The 12,403-nt window shown below is 65.3% G+C and overlaps 1 protein-coding gene across 1 annotated transcript; it reads left to right on the forward strand.

Annotated features, from left to right (window-relative positions):
- The first annotated feature begins 345 nt into the window (after nt 1-345).
- Nucleotides 346-5,691, forward strand: LOC117216110. Its single transcript, XM_033462639.1, has 2 exons — nt 346-2,460; nt 2,536-5,691. The coding sequence occupies exons 1-2, from the start codon at nt 346-348 to the stop codon at nt 5,689-5,691; spliced, it is 5,271 nt and encodes a 1,756-aa protein (XP_033318530.1).
- Nucleotides 5,692-12,403: the final 6,712 nt, after the last annotated feature.

Here is a 12,403-nt window from a genome sequence, read left to right on the forward strand (position 1 = left end):
TGGCGGCCAGCGTAGTGACGCGCGACGCGGACGCGTGTCGGCGTCTCGCGGGAGGCCAGTGAACTACAGTGTAGTGCTAGTGCGGTAGTTGCGAGAACTACGTTACCGACGGCGGAACAAGTTACCGACGTCGGAACTAGTTACCGAAGGTGGAACGAGTTACCCACGGTGGAAGTAGTTACCCGCGGTGGAACAGACCACTTACCTTACCATCTCGCGCGGCACACCTGTCGCCCTGGTCCGCATTCGACAGGGGCAGCGCGCGAAAGAGCGAGTGGCTCCAGGACGGAGATTTTGTCGATTACATTGGCGAAGACAAAAGAACAAACAAACAAACAAAGAAATATGGACATGGAGAAAATAAATGACAACGTTTACGGTGCAGGGGAGGGATACCCCAGTACCGGCGCAGTCGTGGGTAGTAAAGTGGGCCCCGCTGCGTCGATATCTCGCGACCACGGCCGTTCGGGGGTGGACCGTCAGGCCCCCGGACGCGTTACTACGACTGGCGACGGAACAGCAGGAGAGAGGAGGAGGATAACCACGGGAGGACATCCAGAGGACGACAGGACGGAGACCGCGGAGGAGCCTCCGAGGAAGGCGACGAGACGTTCGCTGAGAGCCGCGAACAGGTCCGAGTACGTTTTTCTCGCGCCGGCCACGATGGACGACGGTACGTCACCGGTGGCGGGGGGATCGCGGGGGCGGGCGAGGTCCGACGACGAGGAGTCGGTCGCCTCGTTCGCCTCGCGTTCGTCGCTGGCTTCGATGGCGTCCAGGGGCAAGAGGAAGAGAACAGGAGCCACGACGACACCGGAGGTGTCGGAGGAGTTGGAGGTGCAGATGAAGACGAGCTCCCCGGCGGAAATCAGCGCGGGCTTGACGATGCACGTGTCGGAGATAATGCACGTCGCGACGACGTCGTCGAACTTGAAGGGGACCTACATCAGATCCCTTAAAAACGCGGCGAGCTATATCACCGCCGCGTGGAACGAGGAATCTTCAAGGAGGGCGAGGCCAGCGCGAGGCGCCGGCGACGACGTGGACGCGAGGCTGTCCATGCTGGAGGGGGAGAACGCGGCCCTCCGCCAGGAACTGAGGAGACTGGCTGCCCGCGTCAACGAGTGCCCACGATGCGCCGACGCGGCGCCCGAATACGTCCGCCCGCCGTGGGAAGGCGGAAACGACAGGACGCGGCTGGACGCCCTGGAAAGAGCGGTCCGAGAACTGGGACCCTCTATTCTCAGGACAATCGAGGAACGATTCGGGGATGCACGACGGCAACGCACCCCCGAAGGACGACCCAGCGGGGACCGCCCCGTCGACCCTCCCGCGGCCCAGCCGACGCCGACCCGAAGGGAACGGGAGGACGGCGGATGGGAGCTGGTGGAGACGAAAAAGAAGCGGAGGAGAAACAAGAAGACGGCGAACGGGAAGAAGGCAGCCGTCGCCGCCGCCACCGGAGCAGAGGCGGCGAGGAAAGGATCGACCGCGCCACCACCGACGCGGGTACCGCGGCAGCAGCAACCCCAGCCCGGCGGCACGACGGGCGCACCGAAGGCGAGCGCCCCCGCGACGCAGAGAGGACCACCGCGGACACCCAAGGTGGTCACGCCCCCTCGCGCACCGCGAACATCCGCGGTGACCCTGACGTTGAACGAGGGAGCGAGGATGTCGTACGCCGACGTCCTGGAAGCGGCGAGGACGAGGATCCCACTATCGGAGCTTGGCACGGAGCGCCTGGAGATGAAGAAGGCGATGACGGGCGCCATTATAATTCAAGTCCCCGGTGACAAGGACAGGGGAAAGGCGACGCTACTGGCGTCGCGGCTGGCCGAGACCCTGGACCCGACGGCGGTGAGAATCGCCACACCGACCAGGATGGCGGAGTTACGCGTGACCGGGATAGACATCTCGGTCAAGAAGGAGGAGCTGCGAAGAGCACTGGCCTTGGCGGCGGGATGCGGCAGCGCAGAGGTGCAGGTGGGCGAGATCGGCGCCACCAGAGGCGGCCTCGGGTCTGCATGGATCAAGTGCCCGGCGGCAGCAGCCCGCAAGCTGGCCCAGGCGGAGAAGATAGCCCTGGGCTGGTCAACGGCGAGGATAAGGGCCGTGCCGAAGCGCCCGTTGCAGTGCTTCAGGTGCCTGGAGCTGGGGCACGTGCGCGCCACTTGCGTTTCCGGCGAAGACCGTGGACACCTGTGCTACAGGTGCGGCGGGAGCGGACACCGCGCCAGAGGCTGTCCCGCCTCCGCTCCCAAATGTCCGCTTTGCGAGTCGCTCGGGGCACCCGCGAATCACAGGATGGGTGGAGATGCATGCAACCCCCCGAAGGTCAAGAGGAGGAGACCCATCCGCCAACCAGCAGCGGTAGCAGCAGCAGCAGTCGCCGCGGCAGGGACACCAGGAAGCGCCGCCGAATCAGCAGCAGCGGCGGATGGCCGGGAGGAGGCCATGGAGGTGACGGCATAGTTCAAGCGCCTGCTGCAATGCAACCTCGGTAGGTCGAGACGAGCGCAAGATCTGCTCGTCCAGACCATCCGGGAGAACGAGGTGGCCCTAGCGGCGGTGGCCGAACCGCACCGTATACCCGACTTGCCCAACTGGATCGGGGACCTGGACGGATCCGCGGGGATAACGTGGACGTCGGCCTCGTGCGTCTCGCTGGACCGTGGCAACGGCTTCGTCGCGGTCGAGTGGCTAGGAGCGGCGGTGGTGGCGGTGTACGTCTCTCCGAACATCGACCTGGCCGCGTACGGGGACTTCCTGGACCGAGTCGGCGAGTGCATCCGAGGATGCCTCCCCCGCCAGGTGCTCGTGCTGGGGGACTTCAACGCCCACTCGACGCAATGGGGAAACCCAAGGACCAACTCCCGTGGAAGGATGCTCACCGACTGGGCAGCGAGTCTGGGGCTCCTGCTGGCGAACAGGGGCTCGGCGAGCACCTGCGTGGCGTGGAGAGGATCCTCCGTGGTGGACATCACGTGGGCTACCCCGGAGTTGCTCAGGCGAATCCGCGACTGGAGAGTGGCCGAGGGGGTGGAAACGCTGTCCGACCACCTCTACGTACTGATGGAGGTGACCGAGGACGACGATGCCGGGAGGAGACGACGACGACCGGGAGAGAACAGTCGCCGTCCGCCGCCGCCGCGATGGCGCCTGAAGGAGATGGACAAGGAGATGCTGCGGGCGGCCACGACCGTGTCCGCCTGGAGCTGGGACGCCCGACGGACGACCGAGCGAGGAAGTATCGACGAGGAGGCGGAGGAGCTCCGAAGATACATGACCGCGGCGTGCGACGCCTCGATGCCGCGCTCCGTCCCGGGGGGTGGACGAGACCAGGGAACGTACTGGTGGACCCCGGAGATCGCCGAGATGCGAGAGAACTGCGTGCGTGCCCGCAGAAGATTTCTAAGGGCCCGTCGTCGCAGACTGACGCGCGACGAGGAGGAGATTTCCCGCTTCTACGAGGAGTACAGAGAGGCGAGACGGACTCTTCAGCGGGAGATCAAGACCGCGAAATCTCGGTGCTGGGCGGAGCTGATCGAGGAGGTGGAATCCGACCCGTGGGGACGGCCGTACAAAGTGGTCACCAAGAAGCTACGACCTTCGGCGCCCCCGCTGACCTCGGACATGGACCCGACGCTGTTGGACAACGTCATCGGGACGCTGTTCCCGCCGGAAGACAGGGACGCGAGCCGACCGGCGCCATCCTCCCCCTCCGCCGCCGACGACGACGAGGAGGCGGCGACGACGACCGCGACGGGATGGAGCGAGGAGCTGCGAGTCAGCGACGAGGAACTCTTCGAAGCAGCCAGGAGGACGGCGTCCCGCGACGTGGCGCCAGGACCCGACGGAATACCGGGCCGAGCGTGGGCGGAGTCGATCGTCACGATGGCTCCACGCCTGCGACACCTGTTCGACAGATGCCTGGAGGAGGGCGCCTACCCCCGGACATGGCGGACGGCCAGGCTGGTGCTGTTACGGAAGGAGGGCCGCCCGCCGGACTCGCCGTCCGCGTACCGGCCGATATGCCTGCTGGACGAGGTGGGCAAGATGCTGGAGAGGATCGTCGCCGCCCGGCTGGAGGCTCACATCACCCGGAGGACGCCCGGATGGCACGACAGCCAGTACGGATTCCGCCGCGGCCGCTCGACCGTGGACGCGGTGAAGAGGCTGAGGACCATGGCCGAGGACAAGGTCTCCCGAGAAGGGGTAGCGGTGGCGGTGTCGCTCGACGTCACCAACGCCTTCAATTCCATCCCCTGGGCCAGGATCGTGGAGGCCCTGCGACACTTTGACGTCCCGGCGTACCTGGTGGGGATCGTCCGCGCGTACCTTTCCGACAGATACATCGTCTACGCCGGAAGGGACGGGGAAGAAAGAAGACGGATCGAGCGCGGCGTTCCGCAGGGGTCGGTGTTGGGTCCGATACTCTGGATCACGGCCTACGACTCGGTCCTCCGATGTCCGATGCCCCCCGGGGCTGGAATGGTGTGCTACGCCGACGACACCCTGGTCCTGGCCGGGGGACGATGGTGGCAGGACACGGCGAACCGCACGGAGGACGCCGTGGCGTGCGCGATGGGCGCCATTCGGAGGCTCGGCCTGACGGTGTCGCCGGCCAAGTCCGAGGCGCTGTGGTTCTTCGACCAGCGACGAAGAGGAACGCCTCCCACAGGATCGACGGTGAACATCGGCGGAGAAGAGGTCCCGGTGAGACGCCAGATGAGGTACCTGGGCCTCACGATCGACAGCGGATGGACCTTCGGACCGCACTTCGAGCAACTGGTCCCGAAGGCGACGGCCGCGGCCAACGCCCTGTGCGGCCTCCTACCGAACATCGGCGGAGCAGGATCGAGAGTACGCCGACTCTACGAGGGAGTAGTCCGGTCCCGAGTTCTCTCCGGGGCACCCGTCTGGGCCAGAAGCCTGGCGACCAGTCGCCGCAGCCTGACCTTGCTGCGGAGGCTGCAGAGGACGACCGCTATCCGCATCGCGAGAGGCTACAGGACGACATCGTACGCGTCGGCGACCGTGCTAGCGGCGTCCCCGCCGTTCGAGCTGCAAGCCCTGGCGCTCGAACGCGTATACGAACACCAAAGGAGGAACCCGACGCCATCCACCTCTGGCCAGCCGGCCTCGAACATCCGGGAGGAGGCGAAGAAGGAGGTCTGGGAACGATGGCGCTCGCAGCTGATCCGGGAGGACGCCGTGCGGCCGCACCGGGCCGTTCGCGCCGTGCTTCCCAACTGGGAGACGTGGAGGGATCGAGGCGGAGCACCGCTGACCTTCAGGATGACGCAGGTGCTCACCGGCCACGGAGTATTCGGCGAGTACCTGCTAAGGATTCGGCGAGAGGCGACGTCCGTCTGCCACCACTGCGAGGAAGAGGAGGACACGGCGCAGCACACGCTGGAGTTCTGTCCGGCGTGGGCGGAACCACGACGAGTCCTACGGCTCGAAATCGGCGAGAGCTTAGCCCCAGAAGCGGTCGTCGCGGCTATGCTAAGAGGGCGCCAGGAGTACGCCGCTGTCCGCACCTACTGCGAGCATGTGATGCTGGCGAAGGAGCGGGCGGAAAGGATAAGGGAACGAGCTCGCGACCCGTCCAGGACATCGCAGCGCCCTAGGAATACCGCGCGCCACAGGGGCGCGACGCCACCACCGGCGCCGCCACGCCCGCCGTAGCAGCGCGTGGAAACCAGGAAGGGGCTTCAGGGGACGGGGTCCCAAGACGGAGCAGCAGGAGCGAGGCGCTAGGGGGCGTGGTCCCCCCCTAGCGGTCCAAGAAGAGCAGGACGCCTCCCTTCGACGAAAGGAGAGATAGACGCCCGGGGGTAACCGGTAGTAATTCGGGAGAGATCCCGGGTGCATCTCGACTCAGGCGTCAGGACAGGCCACCGTGGAGTTTTAGTCGGTAAGAGTCCGACACTACCCGCTAGCGGGTGTCCATGAGGATTTCTCCACGTAAAAAAAAAAAAAAAAAAAGGTTGGGTTAGGTTGGGGTTAGGTTGGGGTTAGGTTGGGTTAGGTTAGGTTGGGTTAGGTTAGGTTGGGGTTAGGTTGGGGTTAGGTTGGGGTTAGGTTGGGGTTAGGTTGGGGTTAGGTTGGGGTTAGGTTGGGGTTAGGTTAGGTTGGGGTTGGAGTTCCAATATGGCGGCAAGTAGGACGGACACGTGCGCGTCGCTCCGTATTCCGTGACCGAAATATGTGGAAAAATCGAAGAGTGCAGTGGAAGGATTAGGGTGAAAGTGAAGTGCTAGTGGTGAGGAATAGGCGTGTGCAAAAAGTTTGGTGGAAATCGATGAATTAAAACTGTTATTAGAGTTAAAAGTGTCGGTGTTGCCACGAGGGAAGAGGCAGCCATCTTGGCGGCCATCTTGGCGGCCAGCGTAGTGACGCGCGACGCGGACGCGTGACGGCGTCTCGCGGGAGGCCAGTGAACTACAGTGTAGTGCTAGTGCGGTAGTTGCGAGAACTACGTTACCGACGGCGGAACAAGTTACCGACGTCGGAACTAGTTACCGAAGGTGGAACGAGTTACCCACGGTGGAAGTAGTTACCCGCGGTGGAACAGACCACTTACCTTACCATCTCGCGCGGCACACCTGTCGCCCTGGTCCGCATTCGACAGGGGCAGCGCGCGAAAGAGCGAGTGGCTCCAGGACGGAGATTTTGTCGATTACATTGGCGAAGACAAAAGAACAAACAAACAAACAAAGAAATATGGACATGGAGAAAATAAATGACAACGTTTACGGTGCAGGGGAGGGATACCCCAGTACCGGCGCAGTCGTGGGTAGTAAAGTGGGCCCCGCTGCGTCGATATCTCGCGACCACGGCCGTTCGGGGGTGGACCGTCAGGCCCCCGGACGCGTTACTACGACTGGCGACGGAACAGCAGGAGAGAGGAGGAGGATAACCACGGGAGGACATCCAGAGGATGACAGGACGGAGACCGCGGAGGAGCCTCCGAGGAAGGCGACGAGACGTTCGCTGAGATCCGCGAACAGGTCCGAGTACGTTTTTCTCGCGCCGGCCACGATGGACGACGGTACGTCACCGGTGGCGGGGGGATCGCGGGGGCGGGCGAGGTCCGACGACGAGGAGTCGGTCGCCTCGTTCGCCTCGCGTTCGTCGCTGGCTTCGATGGCGTCCAGGGGCAAGAGGAAGAGAACAGGAGCCACGACGACACCGGAGGTGTCGGAGGAGTTGGAGGTGCAGATGAAGACGAGCTCCCCGGCGGAAATCAGCGCGGGCTTGACGATGCACGTGTCGGAGATAATGCACGTCGCGACGACGTCGTCGAACTTGAAGGGGACCTACATCAGATCCCTTAAAAACGCGGCGAGCTATATCACCGCCGCGTGGAACGAGGAATCTTCAAGGAGGGCGAGGCCAGCGCGAGGCGCCGGCGACGACGTGGACGCGAGGCTGTCCATGCTGGAGGGGGAGAACGCGGCCCTCCGCCAGGAACTGAGGAGACTGGCTGCCCGCGTCAACGAGTGCCCACGATGCGCCGACGCGGCGCCCGAATACGTCCGCCCGCCGTGGGAAGGCGGAAACGACAGGACGCGGCTGGACGCCCTGGAAAGAGCGGTCCGAGAACTGGGTCCCTCCATTCTCAGGACAATCGAGGAACGATTCGGGGATGCACGACGGCAACGCACCCCCGTAGGACGACCCAGCGGGGACCGCCCCGCCGACCCTCCCGCGGCCCAGCCGACGCCGACCCGAAGGGACCGGGAGGACGGCGGATGGGAGCTGGTGGAGACGAAAAAGAAGCGGAGGAGAAACAAGAAGACGGCGAACGGGAAGAAGGCAGCCGTCGCCGCCGCCACCGGAGCAGAGGCGGCGAGGAAAGGATCGACCGCGCCACCACCGACGCGGGTACCGCGGCAGCAGCAACCCCAGCCCGGCGGCACGACGGGCGCACCGAAGGCGAACGCCCCCGCAATGCAGAGGACCACCGCGGACACCTAAGGTGGTCACGCCCCCTCGCGCACCGCGAACATCCGCGGTGACCCTGACGTTGAACGAGGGAGCGAGGATGTCGTACGCCGACGTCCTGGAAGCGGCGAGGACGAGGATTCCACTATCGGAGCTTGGCACGGAGCGCCTGGAGATGAAGAAGGCGATGACGGGCGCCATTATAATTCAAGTCCCCGGTGACAAGGACAGGGGAAAGGCGACGCTACTGGCGTCGCGGCTGGCCGAGACCCTGGACCCGACGGCGGTGAGAATCGCCACACCTACTAGGATGGCGGAGTTACGCGTGACCGGGATAGACATCTCGGTCAAGAAGGAGGAGCTGCGAAGAGCACTGGCCTTGGCGGCGGGATGCGGCAGCGCAGAGGTGCAGGTGGGCGAGATCGGCGCCACCAGAGGCGGCCTCGGGTCTGCATGGATCAAGTGCCCGGCGGCAGCAGCCCGCAAGCTGGCCCAGGCGGAGAAGATAGCCCTGGGCTGGTCAACGGCGAGGATAAGGGCCGTGCCGAAGCGCCCGTTGCAGTGCTTCAGGTGCCTGGAGCTGGGGCACGTGCGCGCCACTTGCGTTTCCGGCGAAGACCGTGGACACCTGTGCTACAGGTGCGGCGGGAGCGGACACCGCGCCAGAGGCTGTCCCGCCTCCGCTCCCAAATGTCCGCTTTGCGAGTCGCTCGGGGCACCCGCGAATCACAGGATGGGTGGAGATGCATGCAACCCCCCTAAGGTCAAGAGGAGGAGACCCATCCGCCAACCAGCAGCGGTAGCAGCAGCAGCAGTCGCCGCGGCAGGGACACCAGGAAGCGCCGCCGAATCAGCAGCAGCGGCGGATGGCCGGGAGGAGGCCATGGAGGTGACGGCATAGTTCAAGCGCCTGCTGCAATGCAATCTCGGTAGGTCGAGAAGAGCGCAAGACCTGCTCTTCCAGACCATCCGGGAGAACGAGGTGGCCCTAGCGGCGGTGGCGGAACCGCATCGTATACCCGACTCGCCCAACTGGATCGGGGACCTGGACGGATCCGCCGGGATAACGTGGACGTCGGCCTCGTGCTTCTTACTGGACCGTGGCAGCGGCTTCGTCGCGGTCGAGTGGCTGGGAGCGGCGGTGGTGGCGGTGTACGTCTCTCCGAACATCGACCTGGCCGCGTACGGGGACTTCCTGGACCGAGTCGGCGAGTGCATCGGAAGATGCCTCCCCCGCCAGGTGCTCGTGCTGGGGGACTTCAACGCCCACTCGACGCAATGGGGAAACCCAAGGACCAACTCCCGTGGAAGGATGCTCACCGACTGGGCAGCGAGTCTGGGGCTCCTGCTGGCGAACAGGGGCTCGGCGAGCACCTGCGTGGCGTGGAGAGGATCCTCCGTGGTGGACATCACGTGGGCTACCCCGGAGTTGCTCAGGCGAATCCGCGACTGGAGAGTGGCCGAGGGGGTGGAAACGCTGTCCGACCACCTCTACGTACTGATGGAGGTGACCCTGGGGACCGAGGACGACGCCGGGACGATACGACGACGACCGGGAGAGAACCGTCGCCGCCCGCCGCCGCCGCCGCGATGGCGCCTGAAGGAGATGGACAAGGAGATGCTGCGGGCGGCCACGACCGTGTCCGCCTGGAGCTGGGACGCCCGACGGACGACCGAGCGAGGAAGCATCGACGAGGAGGCGGCGGAGCTCCGAAGATACATGACCGCGGCGTGCGACGCCTCGATGCCGCGCTCCGTCCCGGGGGGTGGACGAGACCAGGGAACGTACTGGTGGACCCCGGAGATCGCTGAGATGCGAGAGAACTGCGTGCGTGCCCGCAGAAGATTTCTAAGGGCCCGTCGTCGCAGACTGACGCGCGACGAGGAGGAGATTTCCCGCTTCTACGAGGAGTACAGAGAGGCGAGACGGACTCTTCAGCGGGAGATCAAGACCGCGAAATCTCGGTGCTGGACGGAGCTGATCGAGGAAGTGGAATCCGACCCGTGGGGACGGCCGTACAAAGTGGTCACCAAGAAGCTACGACCTTCGGCGCCCCCGCTGACCTCGGACATGGACCCGACGCTGTTGGACAACGTCATCGGGACGCTGTTCCCGCCGGAAGACAGGGACGCGAGCCGACCGGCGCCATCCTCCCCCTCCGCCGACGACGACGACGAGGAGGCAGCGACGACGACCGCGACGGGATGGAGCGAGGAGCTGCGAGTCAGCGACGAGGAACTCTTCGAAGCAGCCAGGAGGACGGCGTCCCGCGACGTGGCGCCAGGCCCCGACGGAATACCGGGCCGAGCGTGGGCGGAGTCGATCGTCACCATGGCTCCACGCCTGCGACACCTGTTCGACAGATGCCTGGAGGAGGGCGCCTACCCCCGGACCTGGCGGACGGCCAGGCTGGTGCTGTTACGGAAGGAGGGCCGCCCGCCGGACTCGCCGTCCGCGTACCGGCCGATATGCCTGCTGGACGAGGTGGGCAAGATGCTGGAGAGGATCGTCGCCGCCCGGCTGGAGGCTCACGTGACCCGGAGGACGCCCGGATGGCACGACAGCCAGTACGGATTCCGCCGCGGCCGCTCGACCGTGGACGCGGTGAAGAGGCTGAGGACCATGGCCGAGGACAAGGTCGCCCGAGAAGGGGTAGCGGTGGCGGTGTCGCTCGACGTCACCAACGCCTTCAATTCCATCCCCTGGGCTAGGATCGTGGAGGCCCTGCGACACTTTGACGTCCCGGCGTACCTGGTGGGGATCGTCCGCGCGTACCTTTCCGACAGATACATCGTCTACGCCGGAAGGGACGGGGAAGAAAGAAGACGGATCGAGCGCGGCGTTCCGCAGGGGTCGGTGTTGGGTCCGATACTCTGGATCACGGCCTACGACTCGGTCCTCCGATGTCCGATGCCCCCCGGGGCTGGAATGGTGTGCTACGCCGACGACACCCTGGTCCTGGCCGGGGGACGATGGTGGCAGGACACGGCGAACCGCACGGAAGACGCCGTGGCGTGCGCGATGGGCGCCATTCGGAGGCTCGGCCTGACGGTGTCGCCGGCCAAGTCCGAGGCGCTGTGGTTCTTCGACCAGCGACGAAGAGGAACGCCTCCCACAGGATCGACGGTGAACATCGGCGGAGAAGAGATCCCGGTGAGACGCCAGATGAGGTACCTGGGTCTCACGATCGACAGCGGATGGACCTTCGGACCGCACTTCGAGCAACTGGTCCCGAAGGCGACGGCCGCGGCCAACGCCCTGTGCGGCCTCCTACCGAACATCGGCGGAGCAGGATCGAGAGTACGCCGACTCTACGAGGGAGTAGTCCGGTCCCGAGTTCTCTACGGGGCACCCGTCTGGGCCAGCAGCCTGGCGACCAGTCGCCGCAGCCTGACCTTGCTGCGGAGGCTGCAGAGGACGACCGCTATCCGCATCGCGAGAGGCTACAGGACGACATCGTACGCGTCGGCGACCGTGCTAGCGGCGTCCCCGCCGTTCGAGCTGCAAGCCCTGGCGCTCGAACGCGTATACGCACACCAAAGGAGGAACCCGACGCCATCCACCTCTGGCCAGCCGGCCTCGAACATCCGGGAGGAGGCGAAGAAGGAGGTCTGGGAACGATGGCGCTCGCAGCTGATCCAGGAGGACGCCGTGCGGCCGCACCGGGCCGTTCGCGCCGTGCTTCCCCACTGGGAGACGTGGAGGGATCGAGGCGGAGCACCGCTGACCTTCAGGATGACGCAGCTGCTCACCGGCCACGGAGTATTCGGCGAGTACCTGCTAAGGATTCGGCGAGAGGCGACGTCCGTCTGCCACCACTGCGAGGAAGAGGAGGACACGGCGCAGCACACGCTGGAGTTTTGTCCGGCGTGGGCGGAACCACGACGCGTCCTACGGCTCGAAATCGGCGAGAGCTTAGCCCCAGAAGCGGTCGTCGCGGCCATGCTCAGAGGGCGCCAGGAGTACGCCGCTGTCCGCACCTACTGCGAGCAGGTGATGCTGGCGAAGGAGCGGGCGGAAAGGATAAGGGAACGAGCTCGCGACCCGTCCAGGACATCGCAGCGCCCTAGGAATACCGCGCGCCACGGGGGCGCGACGCCACCACCGGCGCCACCACGCCCGCCGTAGCAGCGCGTGGAAACCAGGAAGGGGCTTCAGGGGACGGGGTCCCAGGACGAAGCAGCAGGAGCGAGGCGCTAGGGGGCGTGGTCCCCCCCTAGCGGTCCAAGAAGAAGAACAGGACGCCTCCCTTCGACGAAAGGAGAGATAGACGCCCGGGGGTAACCGGTAGTAATTCGGGAGAGATCCCGGGTGCATCTCGACTCAGGCGTCAGGACAGGCCACCGTGGAGTTTTAGTCGGTAAGAGTCCGACACTACCCGCTCGCGGGTGTCCATGAGGATTTCTCCACGTAAAAAAAAAAAAAAAAAAAAGGTTGGGGTTAGGTTGG

Source organism: Bombus bifarius, unplaced genomic scaffold, assembly GCF_011952205.1.
Source record: "Bombus bifarius isolate JDL3187 unplaced genomic scaffold, Bbif_JDL3187 scf7180000010163_frag, whole genome shotgun sequence".
NCBI lineage: Eukaryota > Metazoa > Arthropoda > Insecta > Hymenoptera > Apidae > Bombus > Bombus bifarius.